General features: G+C 35.4%; 1 protein-coding gene across 1 annotated transcript in view; it reads right to left on the minus strand.

Moving 5' to 3' along the window:
• ANKAR (ankyrin and armadillo repeat containing) overlaps positions 1-20,394 on the minus strand; it is a 74,798-nt gene that overhangs the window by 40,104 nt on the left and 14,300 nt on the right. The window contains exons 5-8 of the mRNA XM_044669073.1: positions 19,697-19,877; positions 15,924-16,143; positions 13,646-13,687; positions 7,584-7,785 (exon numbers count right to left, since the gene is read on the minus strand). Of these exons, the coding sequence (XP_044525008.1) occupies positions 7,584-7,785; positions 13,646-13,687; positions 15,924-16,143; positions 19,697-19,877 (645 nt within the window). The remainder of the gene's footprint in view (positions 1-7,583; positions 7,786-13,645; positions 13,688-15,923; positions 16,144-19,696; positions 19,878-20,394) is intronic.

A 20,394-nucleotide genomic window follows, 5' to 3' on the forward strand; every position in this document is an offset into this window, starting at 1 on the left:
GCTACCCACATTCAGAGGAAGGACTGCAGGAGAGGAAACATATAAGAAAAACAACTGCTTGAACGCATGGGTCGGGGTGGACATGATTGAGGGTGTGGACTCGAAACTACCACACCAATGCAACTACCAACAATTTGGAAATTGGTCTTGATCAAGGACACATGACAAAACTAGTGGAAATGCGCATCGGCCATGGGTGGGTGGGGGTGCAAGAGGGGGGGTTGAAGGGGAAAGGTGGAGCATGAATCATGTAACCATGTTAAAAATGAATATTAATGTTAAAAAAAATAAAAAATAAAATAAAAAGGGGAAAGACCTATAGTTACAAAAATAAAAAAAAAAAGAGGAAGAGATAACTTCTGGTTAGTGATCATTATGGAACATCTGAGAAAACATTTCAGATGGGTCAGATTTTGTATTGATGTACTATGTATGCTTCTGCCATTTTGACCTCTTCCCTTTTCCTAGAATTCATCCCACCCTTTCTTGCCTCTGTGCCAGAATTTCTAATATTTTGAATCAAAGTAGAAGGAATGACAGGAGTCCAGGCTTGGGATGGAAAAGCTTGAGGAATGTTAAAAAAAAAATTTATCTTCTCCTCTGAATTAGCTTTTTCTTTATACCTTCAAACATGCTCACAAAATTACTAACACAAAACCCCAAAACTTTCATTTGGCCCTGCCATTCTAAAGAGTTATAGTCTGATTCTTTCTTTTTCATTGACAAATTTCTCAAATGATTGTTTTATACCTGTTGGTTCCGTTGCCTCTCATTCCTGATATCTAATTTAAGTTCTTAATCCTTTTCTTGATGGTTTCCAATGATCAATTTTTCATTTTTCCTTCTAATTGACCTTTTTGCAGTACTAGGTGTAGTTAACTATATCCTACTTCTAGAAATTCTCTGCTTCCATCATATTGGGATGGTAACTCTAGTTAGCTTTATCACCACTGAAGTGGTTACCTCAATAGGCTCTTCTTCCTGCTCATGACCTCTGAATGTAGGAATTCCCTCGGAATGCTTAACTCTTTAGATTTTAAATTTAAATTTTAACTTTTCAAGCATTATGTTCTCTTTCTTGGAGATTTTAATCATTCACATAGTTTCTTACAAGAAACTCGTATGAATATTAAGACTTGAATCTGTATAATTAGGCTTGATTTCTCAAACAAGATTTACCTCTACATTTTTTTGTTACTCAATCATTTCCATTGGGATATCTTATCTCATCATATTTAACATCTCTAAAATAAAAAGTATCACCTTTCTACCAAAATTGTCTCTTTTTTACTTTCTTACTCTCTAAGTCTTCCAGTCTCAAAAATTTGAATCATATCCCTTGATCATGGTCAGGCCAAGTGAGTATATAAATATGGTAATATTACTCAAATGAATTTATAGATATAGTGTACTATCAATCAAAACACTAATAGGATGCTTATAAAAGCAAATGAAGGATTGACCAGATTTCAAGAAAAAATTCTGAGCAGTTATTAATTTTTATTGATAGTTGACATTAGGTGAAAAAAAGGAAATTTAGATATCTGATGTTTCATTTTCCCTTCCCCCTCCTAGACTCACCAACTCTGATTTCTTTTTAATGTTTTCCCTGTCCATCTCTCCTCCTACTGCCATTATCCCATTACTTCATGACTGAACTAGTTTCTTCTTACTCCAATCTATCCTGCATGTAGTACCAGAGTAACCTTAAAGTATCTCTTTTATCATTTCACTCCTCAGTTCAGAAGTCCTCAATAGCTCCTGATTGCTATAGGCAAAGACAACCTTTTATTTGATATTTTCAGCTTCATCTTTCCTTTGTTTAGTTGAATCCTTTCCATTTAAAAAAATCTGATGTAAAACCCATTTTCTCCAAGATATATTTTCCAACAACTCCAATCTACATAAACTCTCCCTTTCTGAATCACTATTACATTTATTGTCCATGTTAAGCATTTGGGAAATCAACCTTATGTGTACATACCTAACCTCCTCCATGAATGGGAGTCATGAAAACCAATTAAACAAAACAATTTTGTAGGTAATTTGACAAGAAAAATGTTACAAATGGAAGGTTTGGGGGTCAGAATAATTTAAATCCTGTATCTGATATTTACAGCATGTTTGACCTTGAGTAAATCATTTAACTTCCTTTGGTCTTAGGACCTTAAGTTTCTTTACTGGAGAGCTTCTTGAGTCCCTTCAAAATCCAGAGCCCTGATCCTATTTATGACCATTTGATTTGCAAAATCTGAACATTACTGCATGAGTTTTTAGCAATATCATAATAGAATTTATAACTGATTAATGAAATTTTTGCAAAATGAAATGGATCACAATTATATTATGTAGGACACATCTTTCTTGTGTTACTTAACTCTTCAAGTTCCCTAATGAGTTTTTTAAAGAGCAAGAAACTTGTACCATGTTGTTTCTTCTGTATTTCCCTCACTTCATGGAACAGTGCTATGAATATGGCAGGTGCTCAGATATGTTATTTGCTTGAGTGAGTGACTAATCTTTCAATTAGTGGGTCAACAAATCTATTTTAAATGGAAACCTGTGGAACAGAAAGTTCTTTGAGAACAAGGAGTGAGCCTTCCATTTGTTGTAAAAGACTCTGATAACAGCTCTCAGCAAACTTTGATTTACTCTTCTGTCTGTGGGAATGTTTTTGGTCTACCCTGTGTACATAATGAATCTCTCTAAAATGAAATATATGGTTACCAAACTCTTCCTTTGTTTTCTGTGGAGTATATGATAGTAGTTGAGTTTGAATTCCTCCTTAGACATTTACTGACTGCATGAAAAAGTTATTTAACCTCTCAAAGTGACAGTTTCTTCTTCTGCAAATGGGCCTACTTCTCAAGATTCTGAAGAAAGTATCGTGAAAATCTTTAAATGCTATATAAGGAGGTTTAATAAGTACTTCTTATTCTATCAGAGAAATATTTCTCATATTGAAAATTAGAAAGTTATGTCAGGATTTTGACCTAAGCTTTTTTTTCACTTTAGTTACAAGAAATTGAGGGCAGATGAGTGGCACAGTGGATAGAGTGCCAGGTCTGGAGTCAGGAGGACCTAAGTTAAAATAGTGCCTCAAACACTATCTGTCTAACCTTGGGCAAGTCATTTGACTGTTTGCTTTTATTTCCTTATCTGTAAAATGAGTTGGAGAAGGAGATGGCAGACCAGTCTAGTACCTTTGCCAAGAAAACCCCAGATGGGATCACAATGAGTCAGATGTGATTAATTGACAAAACAACAATGAAGAAAATGACATTTTATTCAACATTTTGCTTATTAAATAATATTACTGAAAGATCATTTTAAATACACTAAACACCCTTCAATAACTACCCTTGGGCTCCAGTATGAAATCTAAACAATTTTGTAATCCTTGATCTGGTCCACTTTGTATTGTCTTCCCTTTGTTCCCCCTGCTTCAAGTTTTCCTCATTCCAATCCCTCCTCCACAAAGCTGCCAAAGTATCTTTTTCTTCTCAAAGCACAAGTCTGATACAACATGCCCACTATTCAACAAACTCCAGTGGTTTCCTATTGTTTCAAAGAACAAATATAAACTTTTTCTGTTTGACATTAAAGACATGTTCCAACTCAGGCCCTTCCTACCTTTCCAATATTTTTACACTTGTCTTCCCTTCTTACACTGTGTTCTAGGCAATTCTAGTCATCACATAAGATGTTCAATCTCCCATTTCCAGCAAAAATGGAAAAAAAATAAGATAATAAAGTTACCAATGTGAACATTGTGTTGTTGTTGAAAATTGATTCCTCAGACTGGAAGTCTAATAGACTGAATCTACAGAGAATGCACCAAGATAAGACCAAAGTTTGATTCAACTAGATAAAAGTTTGAAAATTTTATAAGCAATGACGTTTTAATGCAGAGGCAGAATTTTTAAAAACATAAGATTTAATTATTTTTTCTAAGATTTAATTATTATGTAAAATGGAAAGAAAAAATATAATCACTATTTTCAGAAAATTGCTTAAGAAGATTTCCTAAAATTTATGACAGTCTACAAATGAACCGAATACATTCAATGCTTTGAGAGAAAAAAAATTAATTTCAATTAACACATTGCCATCATATTATAATGATTTATTGTTAAGGAAAGGACCTTAAAAGTAGCAGAAAACCATCACCTATGAAGATATCAAGATCAAATTGTAAGAGTAACTCACCTTTCACAAAGTAAGAAAGAAAAAAACTTGAACATAATTTAGAGAAAATCAAGAGAAATTGTATTTCACTCTAGAATCATATCTATCCAGCTAACCTTGTAATAACATATAGAGGGAAGTTAAATGGCAAGTGGACAGAGTGCAGGGCTTGGAGTCAGGAAGATTCTTCTTCCCAAGTTTAAATCTGGCTTCAGACACTAGCTGTGTGACCATGGGCAAGTCATTTAACTATGTTTGCCTCGGTTTCCTTATATTTAACATGAGATGGAGCAGTAAATAGCAAACCACTCCAGTATCTTTGCCAGGAAAATCCAAAATAGGGTCACAAGAGAGTTGAAAAAGACTGAAAACAATAACAATAATATACAGAATTTTAAAATGTGTCCATTTTAAGTTTCCTACAGCTTATCTAAGAATTTTTACAAGCAAAAGAAAACCTGACTAAGGTCTCAAATGTGTAAATCAGCTCAAGGCCAAAGCTTCAGGTAATTCTTGTAGGGAACATTATCATCGGGAAAGCATAAAATTAAAGGTCAAACATCAGGTAAAACTTTGAATGACTAAATCAATAGAAGCTAACTCTACATAAAAGTTACACATGGCAAGAGTGCTATAAAATCTGAAACTGTCCCAAGGAACAAGAGGAAGGAAATGGGTGAGGGAATAACATGAATATTAATTGGAATCAACAAAAACCTAGAGTTAGTATGTCAGAATCAGTGTCAAACGATAAAAGGAATTAATGTATTCGTAATTGCAATTTATTCTATATATTGCTGTAGCTGTGTAATGTGTCATTTTCTAATATTAATGACCATGTTAATGTTTGATATATTTAATAAATGTAAGGTGAATCTACTATATACATAAACTGAAAAGGTTTGCAATGTGCTTATTACATGGCAGCACATTGTACTACTACAGTACTTAATATTCAAATATATATCAAAAGAGAACATCAAGACAACAACATCTTTTAACTGATTTGATAAAATGCCCAAATGTAAAGTCATTTTGGCTGAAACCTAAAGTTTCACAAATGGGACTAGAAGGGGGTGGAAAAGAGATCAATAAATTAGCAAACACATAGCATTGGTGTGCTCAAATTTTTAAAAGAAAAGAAAGGTTTAAGAAAAAGAAATCATTTGATTGTGGGCACTACAAAATTGAACAATCAAAGGGGAGATAAAGAGAGATTGGGTGATTCTAAAATTAACAGTCCCATTTTGGAAAGGCAAAAGGGAAGAGAAGGAAAAAAAATTGAACACACTATGAAAAAACTAGATGAAAAAGGATTATTATATATTTCACAACTGTGAAGAAGGAATACATTCTTAAATTATGATTTGGAAGAAATTATGATAAAAACAGATGCATTTAATTATATAAAAAGATAAAGCCTTTAAAAATCAAGGCAAGTAGAATAAGAAGGAATGACATTTTGAAAAACACATCTTTATGTCTAACATTTCTAGTATAAAACTGACATCCAAAATTTATTTGCTGTTATAGATTTATTAGAGTAAGAGCAATTATCCAGGTATTATTAAAGAATATGTAAGAAGCACAAGCAAAGATTACAGGCAAAAAAAAGGTTCATAATCTCTAATGATCAAAGAAATGAAAACTAAAACAACAATCTGTTTCCACTTGTTCCCCATCAAACTGGCTGTGATAAGACACAAGATATTACTATACCACTGGTAGAATTATGACTTTATCCAGTTTTTTAGAAAGCAGTATGGAATTCTATATTGTTACAAAAACGTGTACATCTCTTTAACCCAATGATACCAGAGAAGTTAATGACAGGGAAAAGTCTTGTACAAAAAAAATATTCTTAGTAGCACTATATATAATAACCAAAAAAATCCTAGTAACAGACTAGGTGCTCATCAAGTTGGGAAAGGTTGGACAAATTATGTCACATAGATATAATATGATGCTCTGGAACCATGAGAAATACATATGAAAAATTCAAAGAAATATGGAGAAAGTTCTATAGAATGGAGAAAACAGATGCAAAAAATAATACATGCATAAACTATGATTAATAAACTTAAAACAATAAAAATAATTTCATATTATACACAGAGTAAAGAAGGTAAAAAATAAAAGAGGGAAATAGGGGCACTGCTTTGTTTAAATCTATATACATTTCTTTTTGGGGCAGTCAGATATTGGTAAATAAAGGAAGTTATAGACATATGTGTGCTCATTTACAGTCTCTTATTTTGTATTTATTGAATATGAAACTCTGGGAAAATATTCAAAATAAAATAAAATTAAAAATATATATATTTATTGGTTGCTTACTGGTAGTTGCTTACAGAAGTCAAAGTGAAATATATATATATATATATATTTTAAATAACACATAGATTGGGGTAGCTGGGTGGCTCAGTGGATTGAGAGCCAGACTCAGAGATGGGAGGTCATGAGTTTAAATCTGGTTTCAGATACTTCCTAGCTGTGTGACCCTGGGCAAGTCACTTAATCCCCTTTGCCTAGCCTTTGCCACTCTTCTGCCTTGGAACCAATACATAGTATTGATTCTAAGATGGAAGGTAAAACAACAACAACAACAATGTATGGATCAGCTTTGGCACCAAGAAAAAGCTTGCTATCACTGAAAGCACTTCATGATTTTGCAAATACAAAATCTAGATTCTGGGTCCAGCTTTCTATGCATCCGAGACCGAAGCACTGATAGAAACTTAAGTGTGTCTTTCCAGCTGCATGTCACAGTCTGGGCAATGGGCATTCTTCTTCCACTTGGCTTTTCCTGTGGGGATTGCTAGACTTCTCTCTTGATTTTCCATAGATCTCACTGAGGTCACCTCGTATACAGGGTTGGGAGTCTCAATACAATCATTACGATGTCCTCTGAAAGCAGGGGCACCCTCATCTATTCCGCTGTCTTTAAAGGACCTTCATCTAGATTCTAGAAGGATTAGAACTATACTGTGCTGTTCCAGAGGTAGAACGAGGGCGAAATACTGGGGCACCTTATGATTTCGGCTCAAAATAAAAAAAAAAATTTAAAGGGCTGTTTAAACATGGAATAAGCTGTATTATAGTGCACGTGGAGAGGTGGAATGGATGCATTACATAAGGAATTTTTTTCTGTATTTGGAAGTTAGAATTTGATGGTCTCTAAGATCTCTTCCAATTCTAAAATTCTCTGACAACACAGTCTTTACAAAAAAAATTATTATAATTTAAAGCAAAATTAAGTCAAGTGAAAAGTTTCTGGAAGTCAAATGTCTATAATATTACACTATTCTAGGCAGCGCTTGGCCCAGATGTTTCTCTAAGTTGTCTTCCCACTTAAGATTCTAGGATTCTTGGACAAAACTGCCTTAGTGACTTACTCAGAAGCCGTCTCAGCTTCTAATAAATTAGCATCCTTCCTACAGAGAACAATGATGATGCAAATATTGTCATAGAAAGCAGCAAAATGTATAGGCATCCATCCCCTTTTTTCATGTAGGGTATAATCTGCTTTGTGACTTAGTAGACAGACAGTGGCTTCTAATGAGCCAGCCTGAGCTGCAAGATGGAGGGCTGTTTTACCTGAAAAAGCAAAAAATTAAACAGGCTTAGAAGAACAGCTGATATCTATAATAATGCATTGCTATAAAATAATACACAGACAGCTAAGAGGCACAGTAGATAGAGTGCCAAGGCCTGATGTTGGGAAGACTCATCTTCCTGAGAACAAATCTAATTTCAAACACTTTCTAGCTGTGTGATCCTGGGCAAGTCACTTAATCTTGTTTGCCTCAGCTTCTTCATCTGTAAAAATGAGCCAGAGAAGGAAATGGCAAACTACTGCAGTCTCCTTGCCAAGAAAACCCCAAATGAGATCATGAGGAGTCAGACACAACTGAAAAGACTAAACAACAATAATATATTGCTAACATAATTACATAATGCTTTGATGCTTATAAAATAATCTAAAACATACATTAATTCATTTGATGCTTATAACAACTTTATGAGGAATATTCATAGCTATTACTATTCCCATTTTACAAATGAGGAAACTGATGCTCAGTGAGCTTAAATAAGGTATTTATTTATCATAGGGTAGTACAACTGAGAAGTGTTAGAAGAAGAGAATGAAACCAGGTTTCTCCCAACTAAACTGTGCCCTTAAGTTAACGTATTTATGCAATATACTTTTAAGAAGGAGGATTCATTTTCATTTTAATGTTCTGAGTGTTAATTAAAAAATAAATAAACAGGTTGATTTGAAATCTGTTCAACTACTTTTTTTTTTTATTTCAAACCCTCAATTTCTGTGCATTGACTCATAGGTGGAAGAGTGGTAAGGGTAGGCGATGGGGGCTAAGTGACCTGCCCAGGGCCACACAGCTGGGAAATGTCTGAGGCCGGATCCGAACCCAGGACCTCCAGTTTCCAGGCATGGCTCTCAATCCACTGAGCTACCCAGCTGCCCCCTGTTCAACTACTTTTAATGTGCAATATTAAAAATTTCCTGAAAAATAAATCACTAAATGGTATAATGCAATAGAATTGCATTAGAGTCTAGCTTGTCGTTATATTTATTTATTTATTTGTTTGTTTTTAAAGACATTTACCTTCTGCCTTGGAACCAATACTTTGTATTGCCTAGCTCTTACTACTCTTCTGCACTCTTACTACTCTTCTGCCAAGGCAGAAGAGTAGTAAGAACTAGGCAATGGAGTTTAAGTGACTTGCCCAGGTTCACACAGCTAGGAACAGTTTGAGGCCACATTTGGACCTAGAACCTCCCATCTCTAGGCCTGGTTCTCAATCCACTGAGCTACCCAGCTGCCCCTCATTATTTATATTTAGGAATACTATGGATCACTGTATCCCCCTATACATAGATATAGATATATAGATTTACACATATACACACATACATACATAAATATGCATATCACATTTAATTTATATCGTTCCTCCTCCTGTTCCTCCCAACTCCACAAATATGAAAAGCATCTTTTGTATTAGATTTAGAGATTTCTGTATTTTATTTGTTTTATTTTGGTAGTATGTGGATAAAAGATAAATAATGACAAAATAGAAATCACACTGAAAATGAAAATAATTTGAAGATTTTAGGTTAGATTAGGACATATGCTAAAATTATAGAAAATTATATTTAAATATCTTTCTAACTGTTTTCAAATATGCTATTCTAAAGTAGGGAATTTAGTTGTTCTAAGAAAAGTAACTTAAAACCCAATTATTACTGAGAAATGCTTAAGCAGCTAATTTGCTTGTGTATATAAAACCCAGTGTTAACTGGAAAAAAAAGAAAAAAGAAAGAAAGCAGCAATTTCATTCCTCTATTTAGTTAGCAGGAGAACCATGTATGCATTTCTAAGACTTTATTTTACTGTATTGTATTTTTACCAGTTTCACCCTTTCATCTTCCCTTGTGAAGAGAGAGAAATAAAAGAAAATAGGGGAAAGAGGTACATGGAGCAAATATATCTTTCTTTTCCTACTTTCTTTTGGTAGTAGCAAAAAAGAGTGGAAGAAACTGAAACAAGCATGAAGAGGGCAAAGGAAGAACTGTCTGAGTGAAGAATGCAAGGAAAAGTTAGGGAAGTCACAGAAAAGTCTTTTGCCCTTTGGAAACCTAAAGTTTGGTTATTTTATAGAGGATGAATTATGTACTGAAGCTCTTTGCTCCCATGGATTGGGTTCAATCTTGAAGGCTTCTCGATAACAATTATTTTCTGTGATTCATTTTGTTTCCAGCCAAGATATCCCCTGAGAACATCAAAATTCCCTCCCAGACCTGCACAATTCACATGACTCATAGTACCAGCAAAGGGCAAGGTCTGAGTTTGTTCCTTTTCTTCATCAGGGTTCTTTCTACACTTTTGCCCTCTGGTCCAAAGTTCTTTCCTGAAACAACCTTCCTTTTCTCCTTTAGCACTCTGTCCTTCAGCTGTTGCCCATATGGCTCATCCTTGCCCTGGTCTCTCATTTCTTTTGATACTTGGAAACTCCATTGCTTTGTTATACTTTTGCTGCCATTGCAGCCTCTGTAGCTGTTGTCCATTTACCACTTTCTGTCTTCTTTAGGAAGGGTTATAATGTTTAAAATGTGAAAACCAGGCCTGACATATTTCTGAAACAGTTAACACATTTCTGGCTCTTTTCTTAGTCAGGCCCCTGCCCCTACTTAGCTGGCACATAAAATGATGACTTGGCGGTGAAGCCCTTTTCACTGATCCATCTCAAGTTTATGGTTTCTGTCCCCTCATTCCTAGGTGAGTTAGAGGGACAGCATTCTATTCCATTCTACTTTGGGCTGCAGACAGAGTACTCCCCTACATATAACTAGAACCTCTTGAGACATTTTTGCAACTGAGGAAAACTACTTGTGTTCATTTCCATTTGACTTCCCAATTCCCATTATCACTACTCATCCAGATCTCTCATTCCTGGTGGCTAGGACCTAGCCATGCAAATTGACCGAAGTTCAGAGAAACCTCGATAAAGGACTAGAGACAACAAAACTCCAAAGATGGGGGCTACTATCACCGACAGTGTGGGAACTTCAAAGGCTTGGGTATCTAGTAAAATAATAAAAGTTATCATTCTACTCAAAGATTCTAGTAATATTGTGATTAGAATAAGGACTAGGTATGTCTCCTACCTTGGCTTCCAAGACATAGGACTTTTTTGGATAATGAGGAAAAGGGGCAAACTCAGATCTTGCCCCTTGCTGCTACTACAAGTCATGTGAGTTGTGCAGGTCTGGGAGGGAATTTTGATGTTCTCAAGAGAGACCTTGGGTGGAAACAAAATGAGTCACAGAAAAATCCCACCTCTCTGACCTTTCCATTTTTCTCCTTTGCTGACTTCTCATGGTAGAACAGAAAAAGAACTGGCTTTGGAGACTGAGAACCTGAGTTTGAATTCTGGTTCTGCCTCTTCCTACTTGTATGACCATAAAGTTATTCATTTAACTCCGTTGGAGTTCTATTTTCCCATCTGTAAAATGGAGGGATTGATTGAGTCCTAAACCTCATCTACTCTGGAACTATAATAGTCCACTTATGTTCTATTCTTAGCCCCCTGATTTTCTCTTGTTGTTTCTTCCTGACTCCAATCCCAGTGCTTAATCCACTGCAACACCTAGCTGATATTCTCTATATCCACTTTATTCTTTTTGTATACCTATCCTACCTCACAGCTTTAATCACCTCTTTTTTTTTTAAAGTAAGTTTTTTTTTGTTTGTTTGGTTTTTGTTTGTTTGTTTTTGTTTGTTTTTTAATTTTAAACCCTTAACTTCTGTGTATTGACTTATAGGTGGAAGAGTGGTAAGGGTAGGCAATGGGGGTCAAGTGACTTGCCCAGGGTCACACAGCCGGGAAGTGTCTGAGGCCGGATTTGAACCTAGGACCTCCTGTCTCTAGGCCTGGCTCTCAATCCACTGAGCTACCCACCTGCCCCTTTAATCACCTCTTTTTAAAAGAATCTCACTTATAACTGTCTAGGCCTGACCTGAGCTCTAGTTCTATATTTCATCTATGCACAGTTTTGATTGTCTTACCTGCTATTATTGCTAACTCAACAGGTCTAAAACTGAACTTTCCCCCTAAAAACTAGAAAGATAACATGGAATAAGAATACTGTCTCCAAATAATGGAGAGTCCTAAATGTCAAATGGAGGAGTTTAGGCTTCATTTTGTAGGTAAAGGGTGTTTCTTGAGTCAAGGGGTGAGAATTAACAACAATATTTTCAGAAAATTTGTCTGGAAGCTTTTGGGGAAGATAGATTGGAAGAAGAGATGCAGAGATTGACTAGGCGGCTGATGCAGTAGTGCAAGCTTGAGAAGGTAAGCAGCTTTAACGGACAAAAAGGGATCTCTCTGTTCACTCACTTAGTCAACATACATTGATTAAATACCTACTATGTGCCTGATGCTATGTTAAAAACAAAAACAGAAATAGTCTCTGACTTTAAGTACCTTACATTCTTCTGAAGGTAAGAATGACAAAAATGTTATAGGAGAAACTAATAGAGTCTGACTATTCAAACCCAATACATCCCTTGAGGTGCTGGTCAAGTCACATATACATCCTCCACTGGGCCTTCCCTGACAATTCTAGTGCAAGTCATCCTACTTTTCTTTTGCCTATAACAATTTCAGTCATTTTGACATTTAATCATAGACAGCATTGCAAATATCATATGTTTTCTCCAGTCCCACTACAATTACATCATCAGGCCCTCATCACCTCTTGAGGGCAGCTAGGTGGTAGAGTGGACAGAGTGCCAAGCCTGGAATCAGGATGACTCCCCTTCCCGAGTTCAAATCTGGCCTCAGACACTCACTACCTATGTGATCCTGAGAGAGTCACTTAACCCTGTTTGCCTCAGTCGTGGTTAACCCAAAGTGCCCAAAGTCTAAGAGAAGACCATCTACAGCAGCAGTCAGCCCCTGCCCCCTAGGGTCCCTTCAGCTTCCATTTTCACTTTGGGGGAGGTTTTTTGGGGAGGGGAAAGAGAAGGCTGAAGAGCATTTAAGTTGAGGGTCAAAAGTGGGGAGAGAGAGCACATACAGATGGGGTAGTAGGTATTCACTTCTATTTATGGTTTTAGCCATCCACAGTGAGTCTCGTAAGGTATCCTGGGAGACACAGGCATACTGTATATCCTATCTTCTCAACTAGATTGTAGTCTCTGAGAAGGCAAAGATTGTCCTTTTCTTTATTAAGTATCTCTTTTAGTCCCTATCACAAAGCCATGCACACACAATGCCCATTACTCAGTAATATTAAATGAGAGTATAAGGAAATATTTAATTGTCTTGGGAACCTTAGGCATTGTTAACTTGGGAAGCATTCATTTTTAGGTTTAGTAAAATGTGTTTGAATTAACTGCATGGTATAATGAATAGAGTACTGGACTTAGAATCAAGATCACCTAATTTCCAGGCTGCCTCAGATATTTATTGTCTTTGAAACCTTGGGCAAAACCTCCCTGAAACTCAGTTTCTTCATCTGTAAAATGAAAGTTGGCTTAGACTAGCTGACCTCTAAGGTCCCTTCCAACTCTAAATCCGGAATGCCATGAGAGATAGTCTTGAGATTTAGAAAAAGGTGATGCTAATATCTTATCTCAGTCAAAAATGCCTTATTGTTCACATACAAGCTTTAAATTCTGGGCCGATTTTTGGAGAAGGGGAGAAAAAAATCTCTTTGAGAACTGAAGCCGAACAACTAATAACAACAAATGTAATTTGAGGTGAAATGGAAAAGCAAGTACTTTACAACCTTAATAAAAGACCATTCCTATGACCTTTAGCTTTTATGGATTCTTTTGTAAATAAAATATTTACTCAGAAATGAGTGATTTTTTTTTAGCGTATATAGCAAATTTCAATGACTATTTCACCTTATGGTATGTCTTACCAGTCCTGTCCTTTCTCATGTCTGATTTGGTAGCATCTCTTCCTAAATAGGAATGAATAAAAGAATACAATTAATCACCATTTTATATAGTAATTAGCTGATTTATTCACAATGTAATTAAAACTCATGCATGAGAGAAGTTTGAGGCTGTTGCTTATGCAAACAATGGCTGAACTATGATAACAGCCTCAGAGCTGAGCCATGCATCAAGATAACCATGGGAGGGAGGCAGCCTTCTGCAGTGGCTAATAGGAGAAGTTTTCGGGGAAAATAACTAGGAATAGAAACCAGAAGCTTTAAAAACATAGGTCATAGGCTTAGCAGGGATGGCGCTATTTGTTTTCTTACTGGAGGAAATCTCCAGCCATCTCTGTGTTAAATAATAATAGCATGTTGGGGTAACTAGGTGATTAAGTGGATAGAACACAGGGTTTCAGTCAGGAGGACTTGGGCTCAAATATGGCCTTAGACGTTCCTGGTTGAGTGACCCTGGGCAAGTCACTTAACACCAAAGGTCTAATCCTTACTGTTCTTCTGCCTTGGAATTTACACTTAGTATCAATTCTAAGATTGAAGGTAAGGGTTTAAAATAATAATATTTGTATATATATGACCCTTCAAGGTTTGCAGATTGCTTTTTGTTACGGTGTCTCCTTTAATACTTGCAACAACTCTGTGGCATAGGTACTCTTAATTCTCCCCATTCCATAGATGGGGAAACTAATACTAACAGAGGTTATGTGACTTGCCCAGGGTCACACAACTAAGGGTTTGAGGCAAATCTGAATCTAATCTTCCTGACTTTTATTTCAATGTTTAGGGCAGGGGGGAGCTGAAGCTAATCTATTTGTAGAGTATTAAATTTTCCCTGTAGGCATTTACACCTGAGAAATTGAGGCTACAAATTAAGGGTCAATTTATTGTTTTGCTGATTGTCAAGATTTAAATATTAATAATGCAGATTAAACTTCTAAAATGTATACATACATTTTCCCTCCAAGAAAGTTTAGTTGATAAACATTCACCAGCTCAATCCCATTCTGCTCTATAAACACTATATGAGCTCAAGGGAAGGCTCAGAGAGGTTATGTGACTTGCCCAAGGTCTCATAGATAATAAATGTCTGAGGAAGGATTGAGACCTGATGATTGGAGGTTAATGGTAAAAATAATGGTCATGGCAATAATAATTGTAAAAATAAGAATAATTATAGCTGCCATTTACATGGTCCTTTAAGACTAGCAAAATGCTTTATGTTCATTATTTTATTTTAACCTTCCTAGTTTGTAGTATTGGGCAAAATCATGAGTTCTCTGACTGGTCAAATGGAATGGTCTAAGAAGAAAAGCAGAAAGCAAAAGATGAAGTGAAGGGACATAGAAATTGAAGCAAAGGTCAAAAGGTTAGAAAACCCAAAAATGTAACATAAAAACATAAAAAGGAACAAGAAATTGAGTCACACACTTAGTGGTGCAGCCAGTCACCTTCTCATTGTTCTTTACATATGGCACTCTGTCTCCTACTCTGGTGCATTTGCACAGGTTGTTCTTTGTGCCTAGAATTCATTCCTTTCTCATCCCAGGCTCTCAGGTTCTCCTTCCAGGCTCAGCTTTTAGAATCCCTCCTTTCCTTTAGGATTCTACCTTTTAATCCCACCTTCTACATGAGATTTTTCTAGATCCTTCCAGTTGTAAGTGGCTCCACATCCCCCAAATCACCTTTTATTATTGATTTTGAATATATTTTGTTTATACCTACAAGTGTACGTATTGCCTCCTCAGGTTAAAATGTAAGCTTCTTAAGAGTGAAGAATATTTCACTTTTGTCTTTATTTTTAAACCTTTACCTTCTTTCTTAGAATTGATATTGAATATTATTTCCAAGGCAGAAGAGTGGTAATGGAAAGGAGTAGGCAATTGAGATTAAGTACTTGTCTGGGATCACACAACTCAAAAGTATCTGAGGCCAGATTTGAACCCAGGGCCTCCTGTCTCCAGGCCTGGCACTCTTTCCATGTGCTACTCAGCTGCCCCTCACTTTTATCTTTGTAACCCCAGTGCCTGATGCATAGTGAGTGTTTAATAAATGCCTGTTGATTAATCGAACTAAAAAAAATGGAATCATTGATTGGTAATCTGTGTCAAATGACTATCCAAAGAAGAAATACAAACATGGAGATGGTATTACATTATATGGGGTCTGGAAGTTCTCTTAATATAAAAGAAGAAATTAAGAAGACATAGAGAATATTAATTTTAATTTTACAGCTAACTTGTACCTAGGCTGCTTGTCACATAACGTCTCTGGTTGACATTCACGTTACCACCACATAGCTGGCATATAACTGGCACTTTGTTGTGCAGAGAAGCATGATGGAGAAGAGAATAACCCAGATCATCGATAACGTTGATTGTGGAGGATGAAGTTTTTCGGCAAAATGTATAGAAGGCAGCATATAATCCTCTTTCAACAGTACTCTTCATACCATAGGGCAAACTCTAAAATCATGTAAATGTGCCAGAATTAGTTTTCCTCACCTTTGTCCAAGAGAACATGTAATATTTTTATATTACAACATTATTGGTACTCAGTGGATTCCAGCATAACTTTAATAATAATAATAATAACTAACATTTATATAATGTTTATCATTAAAGCACTGTGCTAAATGCTTTACAATTAAATGGAGATAATAATAGCACCTACCTCATAGGTTATTTTGAGGATCGAGTGAGATAATGTATAGAGAGAATCTTTTGAAACTTAAAGCACTATATGAATGCTACTATTATTTATATTATTTTATTATTTTATTATTTTTTCAAGTCTTTTGGTTTAAAAAAACTGAAAGTTTTAGTCTCCTTTCTTGTAGCTATTTAAAAATAGAGCAGTTATTATCTTTTCAAAAATTTCAAATTCAGGAAAATGGACTAAGATCACTATGATTCCTTCCTTATGAAGATGCTCAATAAAGGAGCTTGACCTTGAAATAACTAGATCTATAATACAGACCATTTTTTACATTAGGTCTTTTTCATCATATTCCTTTGTCTGGCCAAATACAACCAGTTGCCAATTCCTTTGAAATATTTTTGAATTAAAATAATTCATTTACATTTTTGTTTGTGTGCATGTGTAAATGCTTCCATGGAGTTGTCCTCCTTCCAATTATGCAAATCACAACTCATCCAGATCTTTATATTGATCATATATATTTATATATGTATATATATATATACACACACACACATTTCTTACACATATGTGTGTATGTATATGTGTGAGTATATCTTAACCCATCCATATTCTTTAATGAATCATACCAACCAAGAAACTGAACTGATGAGGCAACTTCCCTTCTCTGGACTTTAAAACTACCAACTTGATCCCTTTTGTTCTTTTCTGTCTCAAAAGGAAAGGTGGTTTTGTTCTTTTCCAAGATTGTCTTTTCCATCCCTTCCCCTTAATTTTCAATAATCTCCCCTCTTCCACTTTTTATCTCTCAATGTACCAGCTTCTTCCATTCCTTCATACATGCTCTTACAGTATCCATTTTCACCCCTAGTAATTGCTCACGAGTTCATTTTATGAGTTCAAGACACACCAATATATGACCAAAAGTCCTTAATTCAATGTTCACTTGTTTGCTGAACCTATAGCATCAGTTAAGTGTTAAGTCAGAAATTCAGGCCATAATCAATGACTACTCTTTGTCATGAGGTCCCTTATGAACACCTTTAGCTCTTAGAGTCTCTTCAATCCTTTGGGAACTTGCTTATTGACATATTAATTGGCTTTTTTTCAGTCTTATCTTTCCTTCACTTTTTAAACACATTTCATCCTTTGTGCTCCTTTAGATTTCATTCTACTACATTCTTCTTTTGGTTTTCTCCCACCTCCCTCATTCTTTCTTATCTGGCTCCTCTTTCTTCCTCTTAAATGTGAGCATTTCCTAAGGCTCTGTCTTTAATCCTCTTTACCTCTTGTCACATTCTCTTGGGTGACAGAGCTTATCCCCTCTTATAACGTGTATCCCCTCTTCAACTATCACTTCTCTGCAGATGACACCCAAATTTATATCTCTCATCTTACATTTCCAGTTGTCTAATGGCTAGATCTAGTGACAATTCAAACTTCATATCACCAGAACAACTCATCATCTTACCACAAAACCTGCCATCCCTCCTACATTCTCCCCCTTCTAAGGGGAAAGGGCCTACTTGTACAAAAATATTTATAGCTGCTCTTTTTGTGGTGGCAAAGAATTGGATATTAAAGGGATGTCCACCAATTGGGGAATGGCTGAACAAATTGTGGAACGTGTTGGTGATAGAATACTATTGTGCCATAAGAAATGGTAAGCAAGATGATTTCAGAAAAAGCTGGAAAGATCTGAAGGAATTGATGTGGAGCAAAATAAACAGAACCGGGAGAACAATGTACATACATAGTAACAGCAATATTGGATGATGGCTGTCTGAAAACTTGGCCGTTTTCAGCAATGCAATGGTCTGGAATAATCCGGAAAGAATTATGATGTGAAATATCCAAGAATGAACTGTAGGAGTTGTTTTTCACATGAGTGTATCTTTGGTTTTATTTTGGATTTTGGTTATGTTTGAGTGTGCTCTTACAACAATGATCAATATAGAAGGGTGTTTTGCATGACAATAAAAAAAGAAAAAAACGAAAAACTAAAAAAATACATTCTTGCCCCTCTGTTGTTCTTTTCAGGTACCAGGTTTGAAACTTCATAATTACCTTTGATTCTTGCCCCTCCCTCCCTTTCAATATATAATCATTTGCTTATAACTTCCCTTCTCCATCTTGTACCTGACCCTGACTTTGCACTCTTCATGCTACTATTCTAGTTCAAGCTTTCCTAAACTATTTTAATGACATTCAAACTACTTTCCCTCTCTCTAGTCTCTCCTTTAATACTACTATTGCTGAAGTAATACTAATGTAAACATCTGATTCCATCACTTCTCTCCTCAACCACATTTGGTAGTTTTCTATTACATACTAAGAAAGTTTTAACAATCATTATCTTGGCATTAAAGGTCCTCAAAAATCAGGTTCCAATCTACCTTTTTTTGCTTTGTCACGCACATTTCAATATTTTAGCCAAACACACCATTCAGAGTTTCCATCTCTCTGTTCCTTCTTACTTTTGTATGCTCTTGTATTTCTTTGTTTAAATTCTTCCCTTTCTTTAGCCCTAACTTCATTCCATAAGCTTTCCTTGATGCCCCTAGCTATAAATGTTCTCTTTATTCTCATTTCTTTCATACCACTGAGATTGGACCTCTCCTATGCATTAGTTATAATGTAACTTGAATTAATATATTTGTTTTAAGCTCCTTGAGGTCAAGAACTACATCATTTTTCATCCTGAATCTCTAGCAACTAGCAAAATGCATCAAATATAATAAATACTTGTTAAATATCATGGACATCGACATCTTCCCAGTGCCCAAGGTCCATACCCCTGTCCAACCTCTAACATCTCTCCAATACGTTCTCTTCTTTCTTCTAGTCCTGCCACCACTCTAGAACCAGGCCTCATCTCTTTCATGCCTGGACTTCATTGCAACAGCTAGTGATTGCTCTGCCTGTCACAAATCTCTCCCAACTTCAGTTCTTCATTCAGTCACCAAAGTGCTAATTCAACCACACAGGAGGTGCTTAATAAATGCTGACTGACTAAATGTTTGTTGAATTGCAATGCCATGATAGATAAACAGACAGGTCTGACCAAGAAAACCAAATATGTCTGTTTAGCAGAACTCATACCAGAGGCAAGGCCTGAGATCAGTTCTCAACTGAGTAAAAGATCACTTTTGTTTTATTCCTGGATTTGTAATGCTAAAAGTGTTTTTACCTACTAAAATGTATTTTAGTTTAATAGTGATGGTTAACATGATTTTATTCAGGTCACTAAGGAAATATTTTCTCAAAGACATATGATTTTATATAATGTTTAGTTCATACAAAATTTTGTTTATATATACCAGCACCCAATATGCAATGTGACAGTCAATGAGATACCTTGCATTTCATAGCTTTTTTAAAGCCAAATTTTTTCTTGAATTGCTCATGTAATTGAATATCTGACAGTGGAAGTCTTTTGGGTCTGAGACCATCCATAATTTCAGTTATGGCTCCCCACCACTGGGTCTTGTACAACTGCAGATAGAAAGCTTCAAGTTCAAAGGATATTATATAGTAGCTGTAAAAAATAAGTGTAGAATAAGAAAAATAAAAAGTTTTCAAACTTCTAAATGACTTATCATTTCACTTAATTTTCTATTTTTGTACAGACATATCTGAACTCCTATTACAATTATTTTTAATTTAGCTAGTAAACACCAATAACATTGAGACAAAGAACTGGAGCATGTTCTTTTATCAAAAGTTACTTATCTGTTCATGCATTATGTTTTTTTCTTTTGAAGTAAAGAATATATAGTTCTGCAAATTCATATGAATATATACACATATACACACACATATATATTCTCTTTCCCTTCATTACATTAAACAATCTCTCTCTTATGTTCTTCTCCAACTCTTTTATTTTTATCTGTGAGCTAGCACAAATGTGTTGTCAGGCCAAGTTAAATAATATGTTAGTACACTTTAATTTAGCCTAGTTATTCATTTTAACTAATTATTCATCATTAACCAATCCTTAGCACTTAGTAATTTAAAATCAGCACACATAATTTTTGGGACAAAAGTATTAG

This window comes from Gracilinanus agilis, chromosome 3, assembly GCF_016433145.1.
Source record: "Gracilinanus agilis isolate LMUSP501 chromosome 3, AgileGrace, whole genome shotgun sequence".
In the NCBI taxonomy this organism is placed as follows: Eukaryota; Metazoa; Chordata; class Mammalia; order Didelphimorphia; family Didelphidae; genus Gracilinanus; species Gracilinanus agilis.